Source organism: Corythoichthys intestinalis, chromosome 10 (assembly GCF_030265065.1).
Source record: "Corythoichthys intestinalis isolate RoL2023-P3 chromosome 10, ASM3026506v1, whole genome shotgun sequence".
In the NCBI taxonomy this organism is placed as follows: domain Eukaryota; kingdom Metazoa; phylum Chordata; class Actinopteri; order Syngnathiformes; family Syngnathidae; genus Corythoichthys; species Corythoichthys intestinalis.
The window spans coordinates 8,435,659-8,459,620 of record NC_080404.1 but is presented as its reverse complement, the minus strand read 5'-3'; the positions used below and the strand labels follow the sequence as shown (position 1 = coordinate 8,459,620).

Genomic DNA, 23,962 nt, shown 5'->3' with positions numbered 1-23,962 from the left:
AGAAAACGTCATATTAATAAAATAAAACTAAAAAATTAAATATCGTATTGGCCCGAATATAAGACGGCCCTGATTATAAGACGACCCCCTCTTTTTCAAGACTAAAGTTTGAAGAAAGACATTTTGAGCACCAAATTAACTTTTATACAGAAAATAATTACAGTAATCTGAAACAAATGATTATGACAATATATTTGAGAGAAAAAGCTAAGCAAAGTTATTTTGTTATTTAACCCTATAAAACAACAAAATTATTATCATTAACCATCAAAGTGAAGTCTAACTGTAACTGTAGTCTTGAAACAAATCTGAATAAGGGAAAACATTGCAATAAAATAATGCAAACTGGTTAAACTAGTAGCTGAGATCTGTCATAACAGAACATCGCTTCAATGATATCTGGCGTCATCTAGCGTCGTGAATGGGTATAATGTCTAGACCGCGAATATAAGACGACCCCCTCTTTTTCAATCTTATTTCAATGCAAAAAATACCGTCTTATATTCGGGCCAATCCGGTACTGTGAGGTACAATAAGGTACTGTTTATGGGACTAAAACAAAAAAACGACTGGTTAATCTTGGAAGGACATTCCATTAAGCGCAGCACCATCTAGTGGATGTATAAAGCAACCCCAACCACTACTACTACTACAACTACTGAGCCGTACAATGCGGTGCGCCCTATACTGTATATGAAAATAGTTTTAAAACAGGCCATTCATTGAAGGTGCGCCTTATACTCCGATGCATCTTATAGTGCACAAAATACAATAAGTTATTGATTGTCCTCCCCACCTACAAAGAGAAAATTGTTTTTTTTGTTAAAAGCTGCACATCTCATTAACCCTTGGTTAGTGAATCATCCTTAAAGGGAAATACCATTGATTTCGATGCCACTTTTTTCTGTCCAAATCACATCTTTTTGGCATATAACATCGTGGAAGTGTATCTGTTTAACCTCCCGCCCCCAACAAGTTCCTGTCAGCTTTTCCTGACGTTTTCTGCCTTTTAGCCGAAGCCTGGAGGATTTGTGGTAACACAGAATTCTTTTTGACAATAGTGCGTAATTTACATTATTTACTGGTTAAATAAATAAAATTAAATGGAGAAATGATTTCTTAGTCATGGATTTCTTCTAAGTAGACAAAATTACAATTCTTATGAAGATACGAGACAACAGAAAATTGTAACAAAATTATAATTGAAGATACAGTGCATCTAAGTAATATAGTAATACTATTGAAAATCATGAACTCATTGGCTGCCATTGACTGCGATAATTGTTCGATCCATTTTGACTGTGAGGCTGGCAGCGATCACTCAATCGTCTACAAGTGATGAATTCATATAAATTTGCAGCAGAAGGATGAAAAGAACCACATGATTGGATGATTACTTTGAGTTTTTAGTGATAACTTGCATTTGCTAGTCTTTCATCAAAAGAAAGTGAAATATGTTGACTTGAAATTACAATTTTCGCTTACTTTATTTTACAGTTCATCATTAAATGGGATTTTATGGGATATTATGAAAACGTATGACAAGATATGCATACAGTGAAAAAAATAAGTATTTGAACACCCTGCTAGTTTTTCTCTTACTTAGAAATCAAGGAGGGGTCTGAAATTTTCATCGTAGGTGCATGTTCCCTGTGAGAGATATAATCTAAAAAGAAAAATCCAAAAATCCCAATGTATGATTTTTTAACGGTTTATTTGTGGGATACAGCTGAACATAAGTATTTGAACACCTGAGAAGACAAATGCTAATATTTGGTACAGTAGCCTTTGTTTGCAATTACAGAGGTCAAACGTTTCCTGTAGTTTTTCACCAGGTTTGCACCAACTGCAGGAGGGATCTTGGCCCATCCATCAGTCAGGTTTCTGGGCTGTCGCCGAGGAACACGGAGTTTGAGCTCCCGCCAAAGGTTTTCTATTGGGTTTAGGCCATGCTAGAACCGTTTATGCTTCTTACGGAGCCACTCCATGGTTTTCCTGGCTGTGTGCTTCGCGTCATTGTCATGTCGGAGGACACAGACAAGACCCCCAAAGCATGATGCTACCACCCCCATGCTTCACAGTAGGGATGGTGTTCTTGGGATAGTACTCATCATTCTTCTTTCCCCAAACTCGGTTAGAGGAATTATGACCAAAAAGCTCTATTTTGGTCTCATCTCACAATAAAATTTGCTCTCATGACTACTTTGTATCATCCAAATGGTCATAGGCAAACTTAAGACGGGCCTCGACAAGTGCTGGTTTAAGCAAGGGAACCTTCTGTGCCATGCATGATTTCAAACCATGACGTCTTAGTGTATTACCAACGGTAACCTTGGAAACGGGGATCCCAGCTCTTTTCAGGTCATTGACCAACTCCTATCATGTAGTTCTGGGCTGATTCCTCACCTTGCTTAGGATCATTGAGAAAACCATGAGGTGATATCTTACATGGGGCTCCACTCAGATTGAGATTTAAACTGTTTGCAACTGCTCTGTAGCCCTTTCCAGCCTTGTGGAGTTGAACAATTTTGTCTCTGGTGTCTTTGGACAGCTCTTTGGCCTTGACTATGTTACAAGTTTGAGTTTGAGTCAATGATTGTATGGGGCGGACAGGTGTCTTAATGTTGACGTCGACCTCAAACAAGTGCATCTGATCAGGTTAATACATGGATTTGAGGTGGATTTTTAATAGGCGGACTAACAGGTCTTTCAGGGTCAGAATTGTAGCTGATAGACAGGTGTTCAAATACTGATTTGCAGCTGCATCACACAAATAAATTGTTAAAAATCATGCATTGTGATTTCCGGATTTTTTCTTTTTAGATAATCTCTCTCACAGTGGACGTGCACCTACGATAAAAATTTCAGACTCCTCTATGATTTCTAAGAGCAAGAACTTCCACTTAGCATGGTGTGCAAATACTTATTTTCTTCACTGTAGATATAAGTTATAATACAGTATATAGATTGTTGATTGGCCTGTTAACAAATATTTATTTTATACCGTATTTTTCAGACTATGAATCACAGTTTTTTTCATTGTTTGGCTAGAGGAGCGACTTATGTGTGAAATTATTAACACATTATTATATCATTTCATATGTTATTTTGACGTTTTGGAGTAACACTGAGGGTTTGGTAAACTTGTTAGCATGTTGTTTATGCTATAGTTATCTGAATAAGTCTTAATAGCTATGTTACTTTACTGTACACTTATTCAGCATGTTGTTCCCTATTGTATTTTTTAAAATTGCCTTTCAAGATGACATATCTGTTCTATGTGTTGGATTTTATCAAGTAAATTTCCCCCCAAAATGCGACTTATACTCTGGTGCGACTTGTATATGTTTTTTTCCTCTTCGTTGGGCATTTTATGGCTGTTGCGACTTATACTCAGGTGCGACTTATAGTCCGAAAAATATGGTAAGTGGATTTAAGGTCAACAAATGATGCAGTTTTTGTTCCTAACAGAGACAATAACAGAAACCTTGTTTTAAATAAATGACGCAAAACATGAAGAATCTATATAATCAATAGAGCGTCGTGATGTACCGACTTCCTTGTGGTGAAGAGCCAATCAAAAAAATGTATTGAGCAATTTATGCTCACTTCTCAATTTGTGCCATGGAACAAGGGAGGAACTTGACATCTTTATGTGCTGTTTCCTTTTATGGTCATTGCATTCAGAATTTCCCAATTAATGACTCATGCGTAATGACTCACTGGACTTTGGCAAGCATCCTATGAGGAAGTGGCTCAAATTTCAATGTGATTTCCCTTTAACATCTGCACCTATTTGCTTTTTTAAATCATCCAGATAAATAAATAACCCTGTTAATTCTTCATCATTGTTCTCAAACACTTTAGTAACCTTATTGTAGGGCTGCCGCCCAAAGTTGGCAGGCAACAACATAACTTCCATGCAGGTAAAATGTGCCAGGTATTGGTAACACAAGGCTGCATTCTGATCCTGGGAATGAAGTATCTTAAAATTAGTTGAAAGTACAGTGTAGTATATGTTGATAGAGACATAAAACAAAATACGTACTGTTTGCGAAGCTCCATAAGTCTGGAGGTGAGGCCTGCGATCTCACTAATGGAACGCAGGATGTCGTCTCTGTCTTTAGGGTCCTCACATAGGTCGGCAATGCGTTTGGCTTCTGCAAGTAACGCTCTGATGTTTTCCTCGCCTTCAGGACCGCCGTTTGGGTCAGCCAGCCAAGTCTGAAGAAAATAACATAAAAATCCCACAAAAGTCAAACTCCGTCTATGATGCCAGCGTCGTAACGTTTAAAAGTATCCAAATCTCTTTTGAGTTGTCCCACGAGACCTGCGCAGCATCCAGCCTCCTGGCAATGGCTTGTTTGGCATTGATAAGAGCCTCCAGTCTGCGAGCTGCGTTGTCCACTTTGCTTAATAGCAGGTCTAAGCCCCGAGAGCACTGGCCGGCACGCTGCACACACGCCTGGCTCGGACCCTGGCCTCTGTCACATACAAACACAAAAACATCAACATATGACCATATCGCTTATTTTTTTGTTAAACATGGGTTACCTGACTCGAAGATCTGCAATTTGGTCGGTCATTGGTACCAGAGCTTTATGAGTGGCCAGAATGTCTTTCCTTTCCTTCCCAGCGCACAGCTCTCCCACTTTTCCAGCTTCATCCAGAATTACACGCAACGCAACCTCGCCAGGTTCTCCTGGTGGGGGTGACATAGCGCAATATTGCTCTTTCAAGCCAATGAAAGGGAATGAATCGAGCTTTGAGGAACAAACCTGGTTGACCGTAGGGGTCTTTCAGCCAACTTTTTGCTTGGATCATCTTTGATTCGATCAAAGCCAAAGATCTCTTCAGTGCTTCCATATCCTATGAAATTATCCAAAATAAAATAAATATTATTAGTTATCAAACACACTTGACATAATATTGAGGAAACCACATTGAAAGACTTTTGATTATGACCAAGGGCGTCGGTTACGTTTCAACATTGGTAGGGACGATATAACAGCATAACCTGCATGTCCACTTTTTTAATCAGACCGAACAGATTGGGGTGAACGGGATCAGGGGTACATTTCTCATGAATACGAATCTAATTATTTGATAGGCTGAGTAATCAATGCAAAATAAATCTGTATTGACTTATACTAACTTTCATATGTACTGGTTCAGGTGATACACCGTTTGATTCAAACCTTTGTTTTCAAAAACTACTAAAGAAACATTTCGAAAACCTACAGAAAAATGGCTGGATTTTATGAGCAAATTTAAATTGCAATATTTGAACTTAACCCAAATTATATTACAGGGGTCGACAATATAAATGACCCGGATGTACTTTTCAAACCGTCAGGGCCACCAGAATGCTCTAACCACTAGCCCGGTGGGGACAGTGAAAATAATGCGTCGTTTTAAAAAACAAAAAGAAAAAAATCTAATTTCACATTATTTCCCAGTGGTCCCGTGTTTTGATGATGTTACCCTACCCCAATCAAACACAAACTTACAGTCTATGCAGCCAGCCGTTGCTCTCCGTGGTGCATAAGACGACCTCGTTCATTCGCGCGCTGCTGCTTGAACGCACACAACCTGATTACCGTAATTTTCAGACTATAAGCCACAACTTTTTTCCTTCATTTTGAATCCTGCGGTTTATAGTCCAGTGCGGCTTATTTGTTGATTTATTTGGGTTAATAGGTAACACATTATTTGACAGCGGCGTCATAAGATCGTCATAATAATGACACTACCATGGGCATTACTGAATGCTTATGTCATTAACTCATTCACTCCCTGCCATTTTCACCGGTGCAACGAGCGCCCGAGATCGGCGGCGCGGGCTCTGCTCGACGAGCAGCACGGTCTCAACGGCATCGTCCGCTGCACTGGTGGTCCCGGTCGTTCTGCTTGGTCTGGCATTCCGAGCGTGCTCCCGGTTGTTTTGCTCGGTCGTCCGCCGCCTGGCATCCTGGACGTCCATTCGGCCGTCTTCCGCCGGCGGCAGAGCCGTGCGGCCCGGCCGTTCGTTCCATTGAGTCAGGTTGCGGGTCTTACCAAATGCGCTACTGCCCTCCAGTGGCCAGTTTTATTGCTTTAAAATGGATTTTCAGCTTTGTGCTTTGGAGCTAAGTTAAATCAGAACCCAGAGATGTCGTAAAAGGCGTTTAAATACGTCTTTGGCAAATTGAAACAATTAAAAATAGAACGTATTTATACGTTTTTGGGAGCAAATGAGTTAAGTGTCATCTGGCAAATTAATGCATGATAGGAGGCTTGTTGGACAACAACAGTGTTGACAGTAGGTGGCAGCAGAGTTTGACTGTCTCTGCTAAGGGAGCAGTGATGGTAAAGTGAAGCTTCTTGAAGCAATGAAGCTTTGCAGCCAGTTGGTTCAAAGCTTCATAGTGGTTCAGTTGGTCTTATGACAGTCGTATGATTCCGCTGTCAAATAATATATTCTGGCATAAAAATCCCATAATACAGTGAGGACAGCTGCGACTTATAGTACAGTGCGCCTTATCTATGAACAAATGCCATTTTCATGCCAAATTTGGTGGGGGCTTATAGTCAGGCGTGCCTTATAGTGTGAAATTTAAGGTACTGTTGCTGATTGATTATCAGTATCTCAGTATCCACCTACCGTTATACTACATGTCTTTTTTCTTTCTTTCTTTTTTTTTTTATTTTTTATTTATTTTTTTTAAACAAAGGTTTGAATCGAGCGGTGTATCACCTGAACCATCACACATGAAAGATAGTATAAATTCATACTGATTTATTTTGCATTGATCATTTAGCCTATCAATTAATTGGGTGAGAAATGTAGTCCTGACCCCCGTTCAATCAATCTTTTTGGTCTTTTTAATGTCCAGTCCCCAACAGATGACGTAGATTGTCACCGTCACTCGATGAACACTACCGGGTTACTGCAATTCCTTCTATGCGGCGAGTTGTCCAACACATGTGCTCATCGGTTAAAAGCGGTGAGTACTAACTATTTTTTTTTTTTTTTTTTAATTAAGCTTTTATTACCTTTTCATTTCCTAAAAATACTTTTTGCATTTGTTTCCCTCTCATACTGTACTTTTAAGCATAGTGTTTTCTGTAGACCACATTAGCACGCTTATTTGATATTACTATGTTTAAGGATTTTCTTAAGGCGTCTTTGGTACACTGCTGGCCAAAAGTATTGGCACCCCTGCAATTCTGTCAGATAATTCTCAATTTCTTCCACAAAATGATTGCAATTACAAATGCTTTGGTAGTAATATCTTCATTGATTTTGCTTGCAATTAAAAATCACAAAAGATAATTGGAAAAAAATTAAATCATTATCATTTTACACAAACCACTAAAAATGGGCCGGACATAAGTATTGGCACCCTTTGAAAAATCATATGATGCTTCTCTAATATGTGTAATTAACAGCACCTGTTACTTACCTGTGGCACATAACAGGTGGTGGCAATAACCAAATCACAATTGCAGCCAGTTAAAATGGATTAAAGTTGACTCAACCTCTGTCCTGTGTCCTTGAGTGTACCACATTGAGCATGGAGGAAAGGAAGAAGACCAAAGAACTGTCTGAGGACTTGAGCAGGAAAATTGTGAGGAAGCATGGGCAATCTCAAGGCTACAAGTCCATCTCCAAAGACCTGAATCTTCCTGTGTCTACCGTGCGCAGTGTAATCAATAAGTGTAAAGCCCATGGCACGTGTGGCAAACCTCCCTAGAAGTGGACGGAAAAGAAAAATTAACGAGCGATTTCAACGAAAGATTGTGCAGATGGTGGATAAAAACCTCGACTAACATCCAAACAAGTTCAAGCTGTCCTGCAGTCCGAGGGTACAACAGTGTCAACCCGTACTATCCGTCGGCATCTGGATGAAAAGAGACTCTATGGTAGGATACCCAGGAAGACCCCACTTCTGACACAGAGACATAAAAAAGCCAGGCTGAAGTTTGACAAAACTTAACGGAGAAAGCCAAAAATGTTTTGGAAGAATGTTCTCTGGTCAGATGACACAAAAGTAGAGCTTTTTGGGAAAAAGCCTTCACCATAGAGTTTATAGGGAAAAAAAGAGGCCTCTAAAGAAAAGAACACGGTCCCCACAGTCAAACATAGCGGCGGTTCTCTGATGTTTTGGGGTTGCTTTGTTGCCTCTAGCACTGGACTGTTTGACTGTGTGCATGCCATTATGAAGTCTGAAGACTCCCAACAAATTTTGCAGCATAATGTAGGGCCCAGTGTGAGAAAGCTGGGTCTCCCTCAGAGGTCATGGGTCCTCCAGCAGGACAATGACCCAAAAAAAAATTCAAAAAGCACTACAAAATGGTTTGAAAGAACGCACTGGAGACTTCTAAAGTGGCCAGCAATGAGTCCAGACCCTTAGATCACTTATGGAGAGATCTAAAAATGGCAGTTTGGAGAAGGCACCTTTCAAATCTCAGACACCTGGAGCAGTTGGCCAAAAAAGAATGGTCTAAAATTCCAGCAGAGCATTGTAAGAAACCCATAGATGGATACCGGAAGTAGTTGTTCGCATTTATTTTGTGTAAAGGTTGTGCTACCAAGTATTAGGCTGAGGTTGCCAGTACTTTTGTCCGTCCCATTTTTAGAGTTTTGCGTAAAATGATAATGACTTAATTTTTTGTCTTTCTCTTTTGTGTTTTTTTTTTTTTTATTGCAAGCAAAATAAATGAAAATATTACTACCAAAGCATTTGTCATTTCAATCATTTTCAGGGAGAAATTGAGCCTTATCTGACAGAATTGTAGGGTTGCCAATACTTTAGGGCAGCAGTGTATGTTCTGTCTGTATGCATCTTAACAAAACAAGCTGAAAGAGCATTGTAGTACTTTGAGTGTCAAATTCGCCTCTAGTAGTATGTTTTGCTTTGTTTGCTTTGTTTTTGTTTTGTTTTATCCCGTCTTTCCTGTTCATTTTGCTTTTGCTGCTCGTTTTCTGAAATATCGACGATGCTGTCATGCTCATTAATGTTCCTCTCAGGTTCAAATTGAAAGAGTTGAACAGATGACATGTTTATGTCGCTAGAGTCATATTCTGGAAACACCGGCGAGGTCAACAACAATGGCGAACTATTATTTCAACTAATTTCACAGATAGTATGAAAGCGAAAACATCAAGATGGGTTTCAATATCAAATTACTTTAACTAGGGTTGTCAAATTTATCGCGTTAACGGGCAGACACGCGTTGCCGCAAACAACCTATAGTGGAGCTGTTTTACTTAAATACAGAGCTAAGAGGCAGCGTCAAGTGAAAGGAGTAGATTCAAGCAGTCATTGGAGCCGTGCTTTTAATTGGTTAAATATTAAACATCTCCCCCACAACAACTTGAGGTATTGGGTAAGCGACGTGGGGAAAAATGACAGGAGTTGATCTTTTTCTCAACACCCTGTAGTGTTCCCAACGCAGAGAAGCTATATCAATTGCTGCCACCACACACAGTCATGGTTGCACCACTTCCCATCATCCATTTGGGCAGAACAGTTAAATCGCTACAGTTTCATTTACTGAAAGCTCAACAAATACACTAATGGCAATATTTAGTCACAATATACAAACTCACATTTATCCTTTAAGAAATACAAGTCTTTCTATCCATGGATCCCTCTCACAGAAATATTGTTAATAATGTTAATGCCATCTTGTGGATTTATTGTTATAATAAACAAATACAGTACTTATGTACTGTATGTTGAATGTATATATCCGTCTTGTCTTATCTTTCCATTACAACAGTAATTTACAGAAAAATATGGCATATTTTAGAGATGGTTTAAATTGCGATTAATTACAGTTAATTAATTTTTAAGCTGTGATCAACTCGATTGAAAATTTTAATCGTTTGACAGCCCTATTCTAACTCTTAATAACGTTTATCTTTTAAGAACTACAAGTTTTTCTATCTGTGGATCTGTTGAAGATGCTCAAAAAAGAGGATTTGTACAATTCTCTGAATAAAACAACTTTAGCTGACAAATTCACGTTGGCTAAGAGATTGACTAACACTGAAAACTTGACATTAGCCTGAGCAGTGCTACCTTGTTCTGAAGTGATTCATAAAAAACAGGTCCGCACATTTAACAACGATATCAAGTAATGGGCTGAAAATACTGTCCCCCGTTGGCGACCCCTGCTCTAAATAAAGTGTCTAGTATTGTAGATTTATCATCTATGTAATGCTGTCCATAAAAAAAGCACGTGTTTCCAAATTTGTATCGAAATGTTTTCAAATGTTTGTTTTCTGATGAAATGTTAAAACAAACCAAAACAATTGACTCACTGTTTATGCTTCACTCGACAACAGTGCTATCATCATTTTTAAAAATATGAAGGTTGGCAAAAATCATTTTAAGGAAGATCTTGGTCATTTCATTTTTGCTGTGCTTGCAGATATATTTTTAGTTGTTGATGAGTCATTTTTGTGAATATTTTTGTGCCCAGGGAGTCATGTTTGTAGATATAAACAGAACATGACATCATCACATTGACTCACTGACTTCGGTGTCACTAAAATGATATAAATCATTGAAAATGTCAGCTAATTTAAGACCAAAGCAACAACACCTATGCAGGCTCTGCCCAAAAAGTAAACCATTTTGCCTCAATTTCTTTGATAAATGCCATACAATGTTCTTGTAACTAATGATTATTGCATCAGTATTCTCATTCTAGGTTTACGTGTAATTCAAACTATTGTAATAAAGGATTACTATACTGCACATAGTCATAACAGTCTTCAAAAACATTACATGCCATTAAACATGTGATTGTAATCACATAATTGTATGTGAAAATTGCAAATTGAAATTTATACGCTCTTGATTTTTCTCTAAATAACAGAGGAAAAAATTACCTTCCAGCTCAGAGGTCATAAAACGCTTGAGTGGAACGGTTCAATATGTCATGTATCTCAGATGCGTTTGTGACAGATTATTTGAAATAATTCATGACCTTAAATAAAGGGCAGCACTTGCCACAAAAGTAGCCACAATGTGCACAGAAACCACTCAGACACACAAAGACATATCATTGTGTGGAGCAGTTATGTGTGTTGAAACATGCAGAGTGACAGGTTAGACAAGGGAAATTTATCTTATCATTTCTGATGGTCTAAAAAGAAGGTGTCCGAATCATTTCGAAGTGCCGTCATTTTGACTACAGTTACTGTGACGCACATTCCATGAGCTGTAGAGTAAATATAGCACATGAGGTTTCATTACATTTTAAGAATAAGTCATGAAAGTGGCTCCGATTTGAAGGAAAACTCAATAAAACTAGGTCACGGTATGATATCAGTATTCAGAGCGAATAGGAACACTTACTTTAAAGAGGAAGTTCAGAATTTTCGACATTAGGCTTAATCTTCGAGTTAGCAGGGCTTTAACATGTCTGTGGAGTTGATTTCAAGACATTCTGTACAGTTTGTCAGATATTTGTTAGTTTCAGGGCTCTGGAGTGGCTAAGCTAGCATGAGTTAATGGTCCCATCTTAGAATGGCAATACAAAACAACATATGCACTCATGAGAACCACTGATGAACCATAGACTTCATAATGATATTGAGGGCACACGGGGCGCGGGCCGATTAATAGGGGGCCTGCATTGTTGGCGTGGCCGTCAAAGCTGACCGAGTGGAATTACAGACAAAGAGCTTTTTTCGTTGGAAATTCTTGTGAATAAAGGCTTAAATCTAAATATATCGAAGTACGATGCTAGTCTGTCAGTCAATGTGGCGGCCGTCATATGTAAACAGAGCTTTTCCGGTGAAAATTCTTGTTAATAAATGCTTAAATCCCTGAATTGTTTATAGATATGGACGTAAAACAGTCTCGATTATTGGTTAAAAGCGGGGGGGGGAAAAAGTGCAGTCAGCATTTATTTTACGTAAATATGTTGAAATACGATGCTCGTCCGTCAGCCAATGTGGCAGCCGCCATATGTAAACAGAGCTTTTCCGGTGAAGATTCTTGTTAATAAATGATTATATTTGTGACCATTAATGGGTTGGGGCCATCTTATCTCACCGATGCTCTGGTTCCATACCGCTCCAACAGAACACTCCGCTCTCAGAATGCAGGTCTACTTGTAGTTCCCAGTGTTTCTAAAAGTACTGTCGGAGCTAGAGCCTTTAGCCGCCAAGCCTCTGTTTTATGGAATCAGCTTCCAGCTAATATTAAAGAAGCCGAGACAGTCTGCACATTTAAGATTAGATTAAAAATGTTCCTATTCAACAAAGCTTATGGTCAGGCTAGTTGAAGTCGGAGTAGACTCAAAGTTTAGTCTAAGCTGCACTAGAAGCTATAAAGCCTGGGGGAAGTACAGCCACTGAGTTCTATCTCCTTTTTCTCACTCTACCTACAACTTATCTTACTCTATTTCTATTTTCCAATGTTAATATCTATTTGTCTAGTCTCTTCATCACTAGTCACCCGGTGTCCCCTTTCCCCTCTCCCCTCTGGGGAGGGGGTATTTCTCAGCTGCAGCCTCCTGACTGTCCGGACCCCTGGCTGGATGGACGTCCTCGTTGCTACCCCCGTCTCACCTTGCTAGATGGACCTCTACTTGTTCCTTTACTCCACTGCATCTTTACGGACTGTAACTTCACCAGCTAATTCCCATTAGCAGTCCTGGGCTTCCTGTCTATCCGTCCTGGGAGTGGCTCTCTCCTGACTGTGGTACTCCCCAAGGTTTCTCATTTTCTCCCAAAGACTCTGGAGTTTTTGGAGTTTTTCCTTGCCGACGTGGAGGGTCTAAGGATGGGGGATACCCAGGACTTGAACTTTATTTATTCATCTTTGTTGCTTCATTTGCTGTTTCTGATTGTGTATCATATTGCCTCTGCAAAGCCCTTTGAGACAACGTTGTTGTGATCCAGGGCTAAAAAAATAAAATTGAATTGAATTTAATTGAATGATTAAATCCCTGAATTGTTTATAGATATGGACATTTATCAGTCTCGATTCTTGGTTAAAAGAAAAAAAAAAACTGAAGTTGGCATTTATTCTACGTAAATGTGTCAAAGTACGAGGCTAGTCTGTTAGACAATGTGGCGGCAGCCTTACAGCAAAGAGCTTTTCAAGTTGAAAATTCTTGTGAAAAAACAAAAAATACAATAATTACCTTGAATCCTCGAACAAATCACTCCTGAGACAATCCTTCCTGTTTGTGTGCGGTACAGCTTTCGTACTTTTTCGACATAAATCCGGCGTTGGATCGCTGCATGGGTCGCTGCGACCGACTGCGAATAACTTGAAGCGGATTGTGGGATGGCCCCCTACTTGAAGGTCTGGCGCAGTGAAGGTCGAATCTGACCCGTCAATATCATTATGAAGTATATGGATGAACCATGCAAACAATAGTGTTGGCTATGTTTTATTTATTAACAGATCTAACATAATGAATACAGGTAGTCGCCAGGTTACAACGTAACTGACTTCGACTTTATGACGAGTGTCTCGTCAGCTGTATTTTCTCCACTCGTCTTTTTTCTTCGCGTAACAGTGTCTCGTCCACCACCATCATCAACTCCACCGACTAATTGAACCCCTGCTAACTCGAAGATCATGCCTAATGTAAAAAATTCTGATTTTCCCCTCAAAAATCTTCATTATGCAGTATGCGTACTCAACCTGAGTTTTTATTTTTTTACGGTTTTCAAGACATGAATCAGTATTTCTCCTTTTTCTTCTACTTGAAGACAGAGTATGAGTATTTTTTACAATCTATGCTCAAATCACACAAACAGATGCACAAAAAACAATACACAGAGTGATGAGTTACAGTACATCATCACATCAGCTGACTGAAACACATGACACACAGTTTGTTCAGTACCAGCATGGCATTGACACTACAACACTAATAAAAAAGAAAGTCCATTTAAATGTGTTATACTAAGTGGCACACAAACGTGCACTAGAGGCTGCAGATGGGGAGAGAAACAGGCTTACCTTCTACAAGGAGGGAAAAAAATGGAGAAGGAAGGTAAAGAAAGAAAAAGGAAAAGGGGGTTACACCAGCAAGCAAAATGAAAAAGTGAATCACAGAAGGTAAAAGATGCTCTCTGCAGCAAAGAGGTTTGTGTGGCTAAAACTGTTCGACTACTTGTGGAAGAGCGTGCGTCAATGGGCCTTCCACACCAACATTGCATTTTATTTAAGTGTGTGGGGATTAACTAAATGAGAGTGTGCCCAGTAAGCCGAGGGGTACCTTGTTCGCCCAGGCGTCTTCGTCCCACGTGGTAAGCTGCAAGACTCTAATGATCTCTGTAATCTCGCCGCTCATCTTCTCGAAGGTAAAGCGGCGGTTTGTCTCTGCCTCCTCAACGGCAGCACCATGCCCACTCTTGGTTGCCACGAAGATTTTTATTGCTGAGGACGAAAATGCGAGGATTATAGTTATTGCCTGCCATGGACAAGGATCCATCCATTATCAACAACTTAATCCGGGGTCGCGGGGAGCAGCAGCTTTATCAGAGAACCCCAGACCCCCCTCCCCCCCAGCCACTTCAATCAACTCCTCCAGCGGGATCCCAAGGCGTTCCTACGCCAGCCAAAAGACATACTCTCTACAGCGTGTCCTGGGTCATCCCCGGGGCCATCTGCCGGTGAGACATGCACAGGCGTCCAGGAGGCATCCGAACCTGATGCCCGAGCCACCTCAGCAGGCTCTTCTCAAATTGGAGGAGTAGCGGCTCGACCCTGAGTCCCTCCCTGATGACTGAGCTTCTCACCCTATCTCCAAGGGAGAGCCCGGACACCCTGCGAAGGAAACTAATTTCGGCCGCTTGTAGCCGGGATCTTGTTCTGTCGGTCGTGACCCACAGCTCGTGACCATAGGTGAGGTTTCGCAACATAGATTGACTGGTAAATCCAGAGCTTTGCCTTTTGGCTCAGCTCCTTCTTCACCACAACAGACTGGCATAGGGTCCACATCATTGCAGACGGTTTACCGATTTGCCCGTCGATCTCCCGCTCTCTCCTACCCTCACTCATTAACAAGACCACAAGATACTTGAACTCCTCCACTTGGTGCAGGATCTCATCCCCGACCCAGATAGAGGACGCCACCCTTTTCCGACTGAGTACCATGGTCTCACAATATGCAATTTTTTTTAGAAGGACCTGTATTGTTGCACCCATATTAATCCATGCCCTTCGTTTAGGTATGTTTAGTGTTTTTCAACTGGTGTGCCGTGAGAGATCGTCAGGTGTGCCGCAAGAAAGTTATCCAATATCACTATTTTTTTTTTTAACATCGTCGGGTGGGGTTGCAGTAGGAAGGAAGGACCCCCAACAGCAGGCAACTGCGTGCCAGATCCGGTTTCAGCTCGCCAGATTGCATAGCAATAACACCCGCTTAATGTCAGTGCGCCAGATGATTTTTTTTAATGCCATGTACAGTGAAGAAAATAAGTATTTGAACAGCCTGCTATTTTACAAGTTCTCCCAGTTAGAAATCATGGAGGTGTCTGAAATTTTCCTCGTGGGTGCATGTCCTCTGTGAGAGAGATTATCGAAAAAGAAAAATCCAGAAATCACAATGGATGATTTTGTAACGATATATTTGTGTGATGCAGCTGCAAATAAGTATTTGGACACCAGAGAAAACGATTGTTAATACATTTGCCACATAATATTGTTGTACAGTAGCCCTAGTTTGCAATTACAGAGGTCAAACGTTTCCTGTAGTTTTTCACCAGGTTTGCACACACTGCAGGAGGGATTTTAGCCCACCCATCAGTCAGGTTTTTGGGCTGTCGCTGAGAAACAGTTTGAGCTCCATCCAAAGGTTTTCTATTGGGTTTAGGTCTGGAGACCGGCTAGGCCATGCTAGAACATTGTTATCCTTACGGAGCCACTCCTTGGTTTTCCTGGCTGTGTGCTTCGGGTCATTGTCGTGTTGGAAGACCCAGGCAAGACCCATCTTCAATGCTCTGACCTAAGGAAGGAGCTTGTTCCCCAGATTTCACAATACAGGACCCCATTCATTCTCTCTTTAATACAGTACACTCGTCCTGTCCCATGCACAGGAAAACACCCCCAAAGCATGATGCTACCACCCCCATGCTTCACAGTAGGGATGGTGTTCTTGGGATAGTACTCGTCATCATTCTTCCTCCTCCAAACATGTTTAGTAGAATTATGACCAAAAAGTTTTATTTTACTCTCATCTGACCACAAAACCTGCTCCCCTGACTCCTCTGCATGATCCAAATGGTCATAGGCAAACTTAAGGCAGGCCTTGACATGAGCTGGTTTAAGCAGGGGAACTTTCCATGCTATGCATGATTTCAAACCATGCTATCTTAGTGTTTTACCAACAGTAACCTTGAAAACGGTGATCCCAGCTCTTTTTAGGTCATTGACCAACTCCTGTCTTGTAGTTTTGGGCTGATTCTTCACCTTTCTTAGGATACTTGAGACCGCACGAGGGGATATCTTGCATGGGGCTCCACTCAGATTGAAAATGACCGTCACATTTAGCTTCTTCCATTTTGTAATGATTGCTTCAAGAGTCGACCTTTTTTCACCAAGCTGCTTGGCAATTGCTCCGCAGCCCTCTCAAGCCTTATGGAGGTGTACAATTTTTTCTCTGGTGTCATTGGATAGCTCTTTGGTCTTGGCCATGTTACAAGTTTGAGACTTTCTTATTGTATGGGGTGGACAGGTGTCTTTATGCAGCTATCGACCTCAAACAAGTGCATCTGATCCAGGATAATACATGGTGTGGAGGCGGACTAACAGGTTTTTCAGGGTCAGAATTTTACCTGATAGACATGTGTTCAAATACTTATTTGCAGCTGTATCACACAAATAAATTGTTAAAAAAAATCATGCATCGTGATTTTGGGATTTTTCTTTTTAGATGATCTCTCTCACAAGGGACGTGAACCTATGATGAAAATCTCAGACTCCTCCATGATTTCTAAGTAGGAGAACTTGCAAAGTAGCAGGGTGTTCAAATACTTATTTTCTTCACTATATCAGCTTTCAGGGTTATGCATTTTTGTTAAATTTCCTTAAAAAAGCATGATAAGTATGACATAAAGTATGCTCTGTCTGAAAGGTTGGAATGTGGAAATTGTTATTCCTGTCTTGATTTTTTAGATTTCTTATCCTAAGAAATTAGTCTCTAGAATATTACTATCTGCAAAAAGTGTTGCCCAGTCATGCCGCCAACCATTGTTAGCCCATCCAGGACAACAAGCAGCAGCTTGCGTGTGTGCTTGTAGCCAATCTTACAGTACAACGCCTCCACCTAATGACTGTAATGATCAGTGTTGCTATAACAACCGTGCGGCATGCTCAGTGACCTGCACTCTGGCTTTTTGTGGTGCGGTCAGAGTCACAAACCCACGCACAAGCACTCACCTGATATCAGGACAGGCAGCAGCTCCTTGACTGTGCTCATGGAGTTGATGAGCATCTGTCTGTGCTCCTGGTGTGTAAGCTCCTGTTGTCTCTCCTCTATCATCTTGGACATCTTGGTCATCCCTGAGCAAAGACAAACACTCATTAGTGAAAGTTTGTCTCAAGCAAGTGCGAATAACATTATTGTCATCTTTTTATCTACGATGACGAGTAAACATTTTTGATTGTACGATCCAAAATCATCTTAAAAGAGTAAAAGAGGAGATAAAACTTTCTTAATCCTTTACAGGGCATGTGACTATTTTTGCTATTTTAAAATAACTTCATGAGGACCTGGTGTCCACATACGTGGGCATTAAATTTTGTGTCATGTAGGCCACAGTATGAGCATTTGTTATCAAGTGTGGCCCATAAAATGTGATGTCCACCTATGTGGATGCAAGCTCTCAGTAATAATTATACAGTACATGTATATATATATATATATATATATATATATATATATATATATATATATATATATATATATATATATGTATATATATATATATATATATTTTTTTTTATTATTGATCATTATTATTACTTTTTAAATTTAAAAATTGCAATTATAAATTGATAAAATGTTAATACAAATGAAAACAATACCTATTTAATGAATCAAAACATAAATATACCCTGCCTCTGGCACCTAATAACACTTTGAAGTTTATTTTTTACCCTTTTAATTTTATAGTATAGTGATCCCTCGTTTTTCGCAGTTAATGGGGACCAGAACCCATCGCGATAAGTGAACAACCACAATGTAGCGACTAAAGTTGCACTGATACCGATACCAGTATCGGCAGGGGGCGCCGATCCGGCCCGAATTGGTGGTATCGGTATCGACGAGTACCAACATTTAGGGCGCCGATACCATCTACTGGCATCATTTGAAAGCAAATATACTGTCCTCCCCATGTGAGCTAACATCCCAAATCATTACCTCTGTATGTCTTTGTCTCAAAATTACCACACGAAATCTACCCCTCCGTCTTCAATATTGCGGATGTACACTACAACGCATATCCGCGATGTTATGTTGCTCATTTAACATGGTATTCACAAACGATTAGCATGCGTAAGCTAATGCTTGCTGTTGTGGCGCCGATGGGATCAGAAAGGTTAAGACCGTGGGAGACTCAGCAAACTCATGGTTTCATGATGAACAATGAGTGGCAAATTAAGAGCGCCGTACTTCAAACTCGTCCTGTTTATGAAAGTCGATTGTAATATGGTGGTGTTGTGCAGTAATGAGCAGAAGTGACTTCTGTGGCCAGAAAACACTCTAGCGGCGCAGCGCGTGCACTAGATATCATCAAATAGCAATCTAGATGTCGTATGTTAGATCCCATGCCAACTTTCGCGCGCACACACTAGATATCATCAAATACCAACCTAGATGTACTACATTAGATCCCATCCCATGAGCTGCGTGAGCCCAGACCACATTGATTAAATAGAAACCGCCATGACCAAATCAACCCATACCAGTGACTATAGATAATGCTGCAAATACTGTTAATTCAGTACATGTTACAGATGGACTCGGACCACAAATAGGATGTTTAAATATAGCTGCTAAGAGAGCTGCAGCAATCAACAGTGTGACCCACTTTACAAACAGTAAAAATTGTTCTCAGCACTTATATACAAAATTTTTCTTCAGATCAGTAAGAAGTAAGCACATAAATATTATGAACTAAAATGCTTGTTTATATGATGGCAGTTATTTTTGCTTGTTAGCAAAAATAATAATAATAATAATAATAATAACAGTTGTATTTTCTGTTTCAAAGCATTAACTGTATTGAATTGTATTGAAAATCGTACCGAACCGTGACTTAACTGTAGCGTTGCATCCGCGCACACACACACACACAGACACACACACACACACACACACACACACGTATATATATATATATATATATATGTTTTTTTTGTTTTTTTTTTGCAAACAGATTGGTATCGGAATGGTATCGGTATCGGCCGATACTGCACAGCCAGGTATCTGTATCGGTATCGGGCCCAAAAAATGGTATCGGTGCAACACTAGTAGCGACCCCCCACCACCGCTGGACTGGCCATCGGGCATACCGGGCAAATGCCCGGTGGGCCGATGGCGATTTTGGGCCGGTCCTGAATTTTTTTTTTTTTTTTTTTTTACCTAACGGCATTAATCACATTGGTACACAAAACTGGTAGATCGGCCCATCAGTCAAGATTGGTTATGGGCTGGACCAATTACAAACGAGGGCCGATGCCCCCTCCCTCTTGATCAGAGGTATCAGATATACATTAATCAGACATACAGAGAGAGGAGATAAACAAAATGGATAATTACAAGAAAAGGAAAGTTGGCGCGGAAAAATTAGAGATAGAAAGAGACAAGCCCTTCATGCGGATGCCGCTAAATGTTGCCGGTGGCGGAGCTTCCTCTTCAGCGACAGCAGCAACCGCAGGTTACGATGGCGGGGGTGCCCGTCAGGTGGATGAGGGGAAGGGGGGGCAGGAGGAGAGACCCGCGGCCGCCGGCGGTCCGAGTGGAGGGGAATCTGAACTTCAGGTAAGAAGTGTTGAACTGCAGTCTATCTGGTTCAGATATGAATTAAGCGTGGGTGTAGTTTATTTTCATTGCGCTCGCTAACTCTTAACACCGCCAGTAGTTATAATTAGGCCGTCAAGCAATTTAGCTAGCTGTGCATGCAAACTAACATGATGGGGTTTCTCTAATGCTGGACGGTTTCTATGATGCTATTCTAGTTGTAATTATGTTAGTGCTTAAGTAACTTTATTTTATTAATTTAGTTAGTTAAGTATTATCGCTATTTGTTAGGTAGTTAAAAACTTTATAAGGTCGAGCGGACGCGCCGGCGCGTCCGATCACATAACTTTTTTTTGGTAAGACAACACAGGCAAGATCTAGCCTGGTAGTTTCCATTCAAACTTCTGTCAAAAGTGCGAAATCTCAACTATATGACAGTTTATGAGTGGTCTCTGTTCCTCTCTGTCCTTTTTTCAGGATCCCATCATGTTCTATGTTTGTTCAGGAAGTTCACTTAACCATGCAGACTTTTGGATTCCTCTAAGTAAGTACTGTATAGAATACATGATTCAACTGAGTAAAAATACCAGCACTGTGATCATCAGAGCAAGTCCATCAGGTGACATTCTTTTTCACCTGTCTCCTTTCACTTTGAAGGTTCCCATGTTTGAGGAAGCATTTGGTGTTGCTTTGCAAAGTTTTGCTGCAGTGGAGGTTCAAGGTTACTGTTTATTGATATGGTAAGTACATTAGTCTGTGAAAATATCACTTAATTCTGCTAAGTTGGTTTGTTTGTGTACGGTATAATTTAAAAAGTTATGGACGGATCTTAATGAAATTTTCAGGAAATGTCCACTCTGGGACAAGGAAGAGATGATTCAATTTAGATTTAGAGGTGATCCGGATCACTGTCTTGATCCAGGATTTTTTTGAAGGATTCATTATCATTGCAGGATAGGGCGATTTTCAGCATATGTGTATGCAACTCCAAGAAAATTGCCCAGATTGCTTGTAAAAAATAAAAAAATACAGGACATGGAAATGGTAGTTGCTATGAAATGACACATTATAATTTGAATTCTGCCAATATTCTGGGTACTGTGATCCAGTACATGAGAAAAATAGGGGCTTATCACATTTTTTTGACACAGTGAGGTAACAGATGAGGGTACAGACATACAAACAGGTCTGTGCTCTCTGAGTGTTTTTATAGTTAGTCTGTAATTTACACATTTTAATATTCATCTCAACTCTGTGTCCTATTTTTCAGGATCCCATCATACTTTGTTCATTGTTTGTTCAGGAGTTTGCCCTAAGTAAGTACTATATGGAGTATATGATGCAACTATTTTCCCAGATTTTTCTAGAAACCAGTACTGTGATCATACAAGTCCATAAAGTGTTATTCTTTATCACTTATCTTCCTCTGTCTCCTTTCACTTTTTAAAGGTCCCCGTGTTTGAGGGCCTATTCTGTGGATATATTTATTTGCACTTTTATTGATGCAGTAAATAAATAGTCTATGAAAAAATCACTAAATCTGTCATTTATTCATTTTAATATATTCATCAATGACCATGTACCACCTCTATTCCGTATTAATCCCTGTCCTAATTTCAGGATCCCATCATACGTTGTACATTGTTCAGGAGGTTAACTAGACCATGCAGCCTTTTGATATCCGCTAAGTACTGTATAGAATATTGGGACTGGAAGGATGGTGTATGTTTAAGTTTTTGTTTAAGTATATATACACCAACAAGACAGTGTGAAAGCATTGTCACAAGAAAGTTTGTTTTCATTCATAGGCTTCATTGTCTTTCCATCAATACCTGGTGGGCCGGTCTCGGCCCAAAATGCCCGGGCCGATTTTTTGTCCCAGTCCAGCCCTGCCCCCCACCCCACTTTTTTTTTTTTTTTTTTTTTTTTTTAAACCTGTCCTGTTCAGCTGCTTGGATACAGGAAATTTTATTTTATGTATATTACATTATTTATATATTTTTTGTGTATACAGTACACTCGTTAGAAAAATAAATGCAATATTAATATACAATAACATGCATAAGATGAATAAAATGTACTCAACACACTGATGATCTTGATAAATGAAGAAAAAACTCCAGAACAATGGATATGAAGGTAAAGATGATTTATTGAGAAGCTTGAGAGTCACACGATCTTTGTGGGCCTTAAAGCCTCGCCTCTTCACTTCTTCCTTGAAAAGGAACGTCCTGGATGGCATCTTCTTCCAAAAAAGGCCAGTCTCGTCCATGTTTAACACCTGCTCCGGGAGATAGCCACCCTCTTCAATTAATTTGGGAAATTGGTCCTCAGCGTAACGAACAGCTGTGTCATGGTCCGCCGAGGAGGCCTCCCCATGCAATGTAACGCTGCGAAGTCCAAACCTTTTTTTGAATTTTTCGAACCAGCCCTTGCTGGCAACAAAACCACAATTTCATCTTCGTCGTAGTCGGCATCACCGCTACCTTCATTCAACTCTCCTTCAGGAATGAGGCTATCATACAGCGCTATGGCTTTTTATGTTTGTGTCGAGACTCACCTTCTCTTCCCGACAGTCCGATATCCACACTGTTAGTGCATTTTCCATTTTTACAATCGTCTTGTTGCGAGGAGTCACGACTCGCTTAGTGTCCCTGGAAAACGACACTGAGGCGGTCTTTCGGATTTTCGCCTCGCCTTTTTTATGTAACGAACGGTTGATTCGTTTAGTCCATAATGGCGTGCAACAAACACATAGCTGTGGCCAACTTTAAGCATGTCCAGTAATTGAACTTTCTCGTGCACGGTCATCATTTTTCTTTTCTTCTTGGGTTCGCTAGAGGATTGAGGAGGCGGAGGACGCTTTGGAGCCATTTTCCTTCGATAGCAGCAAGGTTAAATATCTCGGCCAATCAGCTTATGATATTCCCGAGTGATGCTTGCCAGCGAATCGGAGCGGTGGAATATGAGTTGGGCGGGCTCTCCTTGCCTTCTGTTAGGGAACGGACAGATTTTACACCATATTTTCTCCATTATTTTAATTTTTTATGCATGTACTCTAAATATATATATATTTTTTTGACTGAAAAAAAATCCGCGATAGACTGAAACTACGAAATTCGAAGCGCGAAGTAGCGAGGGATCACTGTATTTAACTTATTGCTGCCCATTGAGCAGTGGTGAAAAGTAACGAAGTTAAAGTACATTGTTGATGTACTTAAGTACATTTTTGTGTTTCTGTACTTTACTTGCGTAAAAACAAAGTGGTACTATTTACTTTTACTTCACTACATTTTACAGCACGTATCTCTACTTTTTACTCCACCACTTTTCACTACTTTTACCATTATAGCCCATTGACATTAAACTGGCGCCCATGGAAGTTGATACCATTGACAGCCATGTATGTCGATTCTATTGATGCCAACGCACTTGGAATCCATTGACCATATGCCCACAAAAACTGCCATATACCCCCCCTCAAAGTGCCATATGCCAAAAGTCATTTTGCCATATGCAAAAAACTGCCATATACCAAAAGCCATTTTGTCATATGCTCCAAAAATGCCATATGCCAAAAAACATTTTGCCAAATGTCAAATACCACTTTTTGTTCCGCTGTTTCTCCAATTTTGTGCATGTCAGCACAACAAAAAACTGTAAAACACCTTTTATATCAATAGTTTCAACAATGCCTTTTGAAATAGTAGAAGTTTCAAAGTCTGATTAACATTTAAATCAAATTTGACATTGGCCGTAATATTTAAAAATCTAACAAAATGGATAACTCAAAATAAACTTTACAGTGCAAAGAAATGCATGTGGCAACTTAGCTGAAATGGAAGCCACACACTTCTCTATAATGTAATATATATTTGTGTCATTTTTAGCACCCATTTAAATTGAAAGTGAAACATGACACTACTTGAACAAGCAATTATTAATTTCAGAAAATGAAACGCATGAACAA

At 40.0% G+C, this 23,962-nt stretch overlaps 1 protein-coding gene across 5 annotated transcripts in view; it reads right to left on the bottom strand.

Annotated features, from left to right (window-relative positions):
- The window catches only part of LOC130922555 (vinculin-like), a 91,620-nt gene that overhangs the window by 41,942 nt on the left and 25,716 nt on the right, over positions 1–23,962 (bottom strand). For 3 of the 5 annotated variants that reach the window (XM_057847380.1, XM_057847381.1, XM_057847382.1), the window contains exons 5-10: positions 17,406–17,528; positions 14,242–14,402; positions 4,779–4,869; positions 4,555–4,702; positions 4,331–4,484; positions 4,049–4,224 (exon numbers count right to left, since the gene is read on the bottom strand). In XM_057847380.1, the coding sequence (XP_057703363.1) occupies positions 4,049–4,224; positions 4,331–4,484; positions 4,555–4,702; positions 4,779–4,869; positions 14,242–14,402; positions 17,406–17,528 (853 nt within the window). Of the gene's footprint in view, positions 1–3,871; positions 3,971–4,048; positions 4,225–4,330; positions 4,485–4,554; positions 4,703–4,778; positions 4,870–14,241; positions 14,403–17,405; positions 17,529–23,962 lie in introns of all 5 variants that reach the window. The other 2 variants (XM_057847377.1, XM_057847379.1) reach the window with 1 other exon arrangement.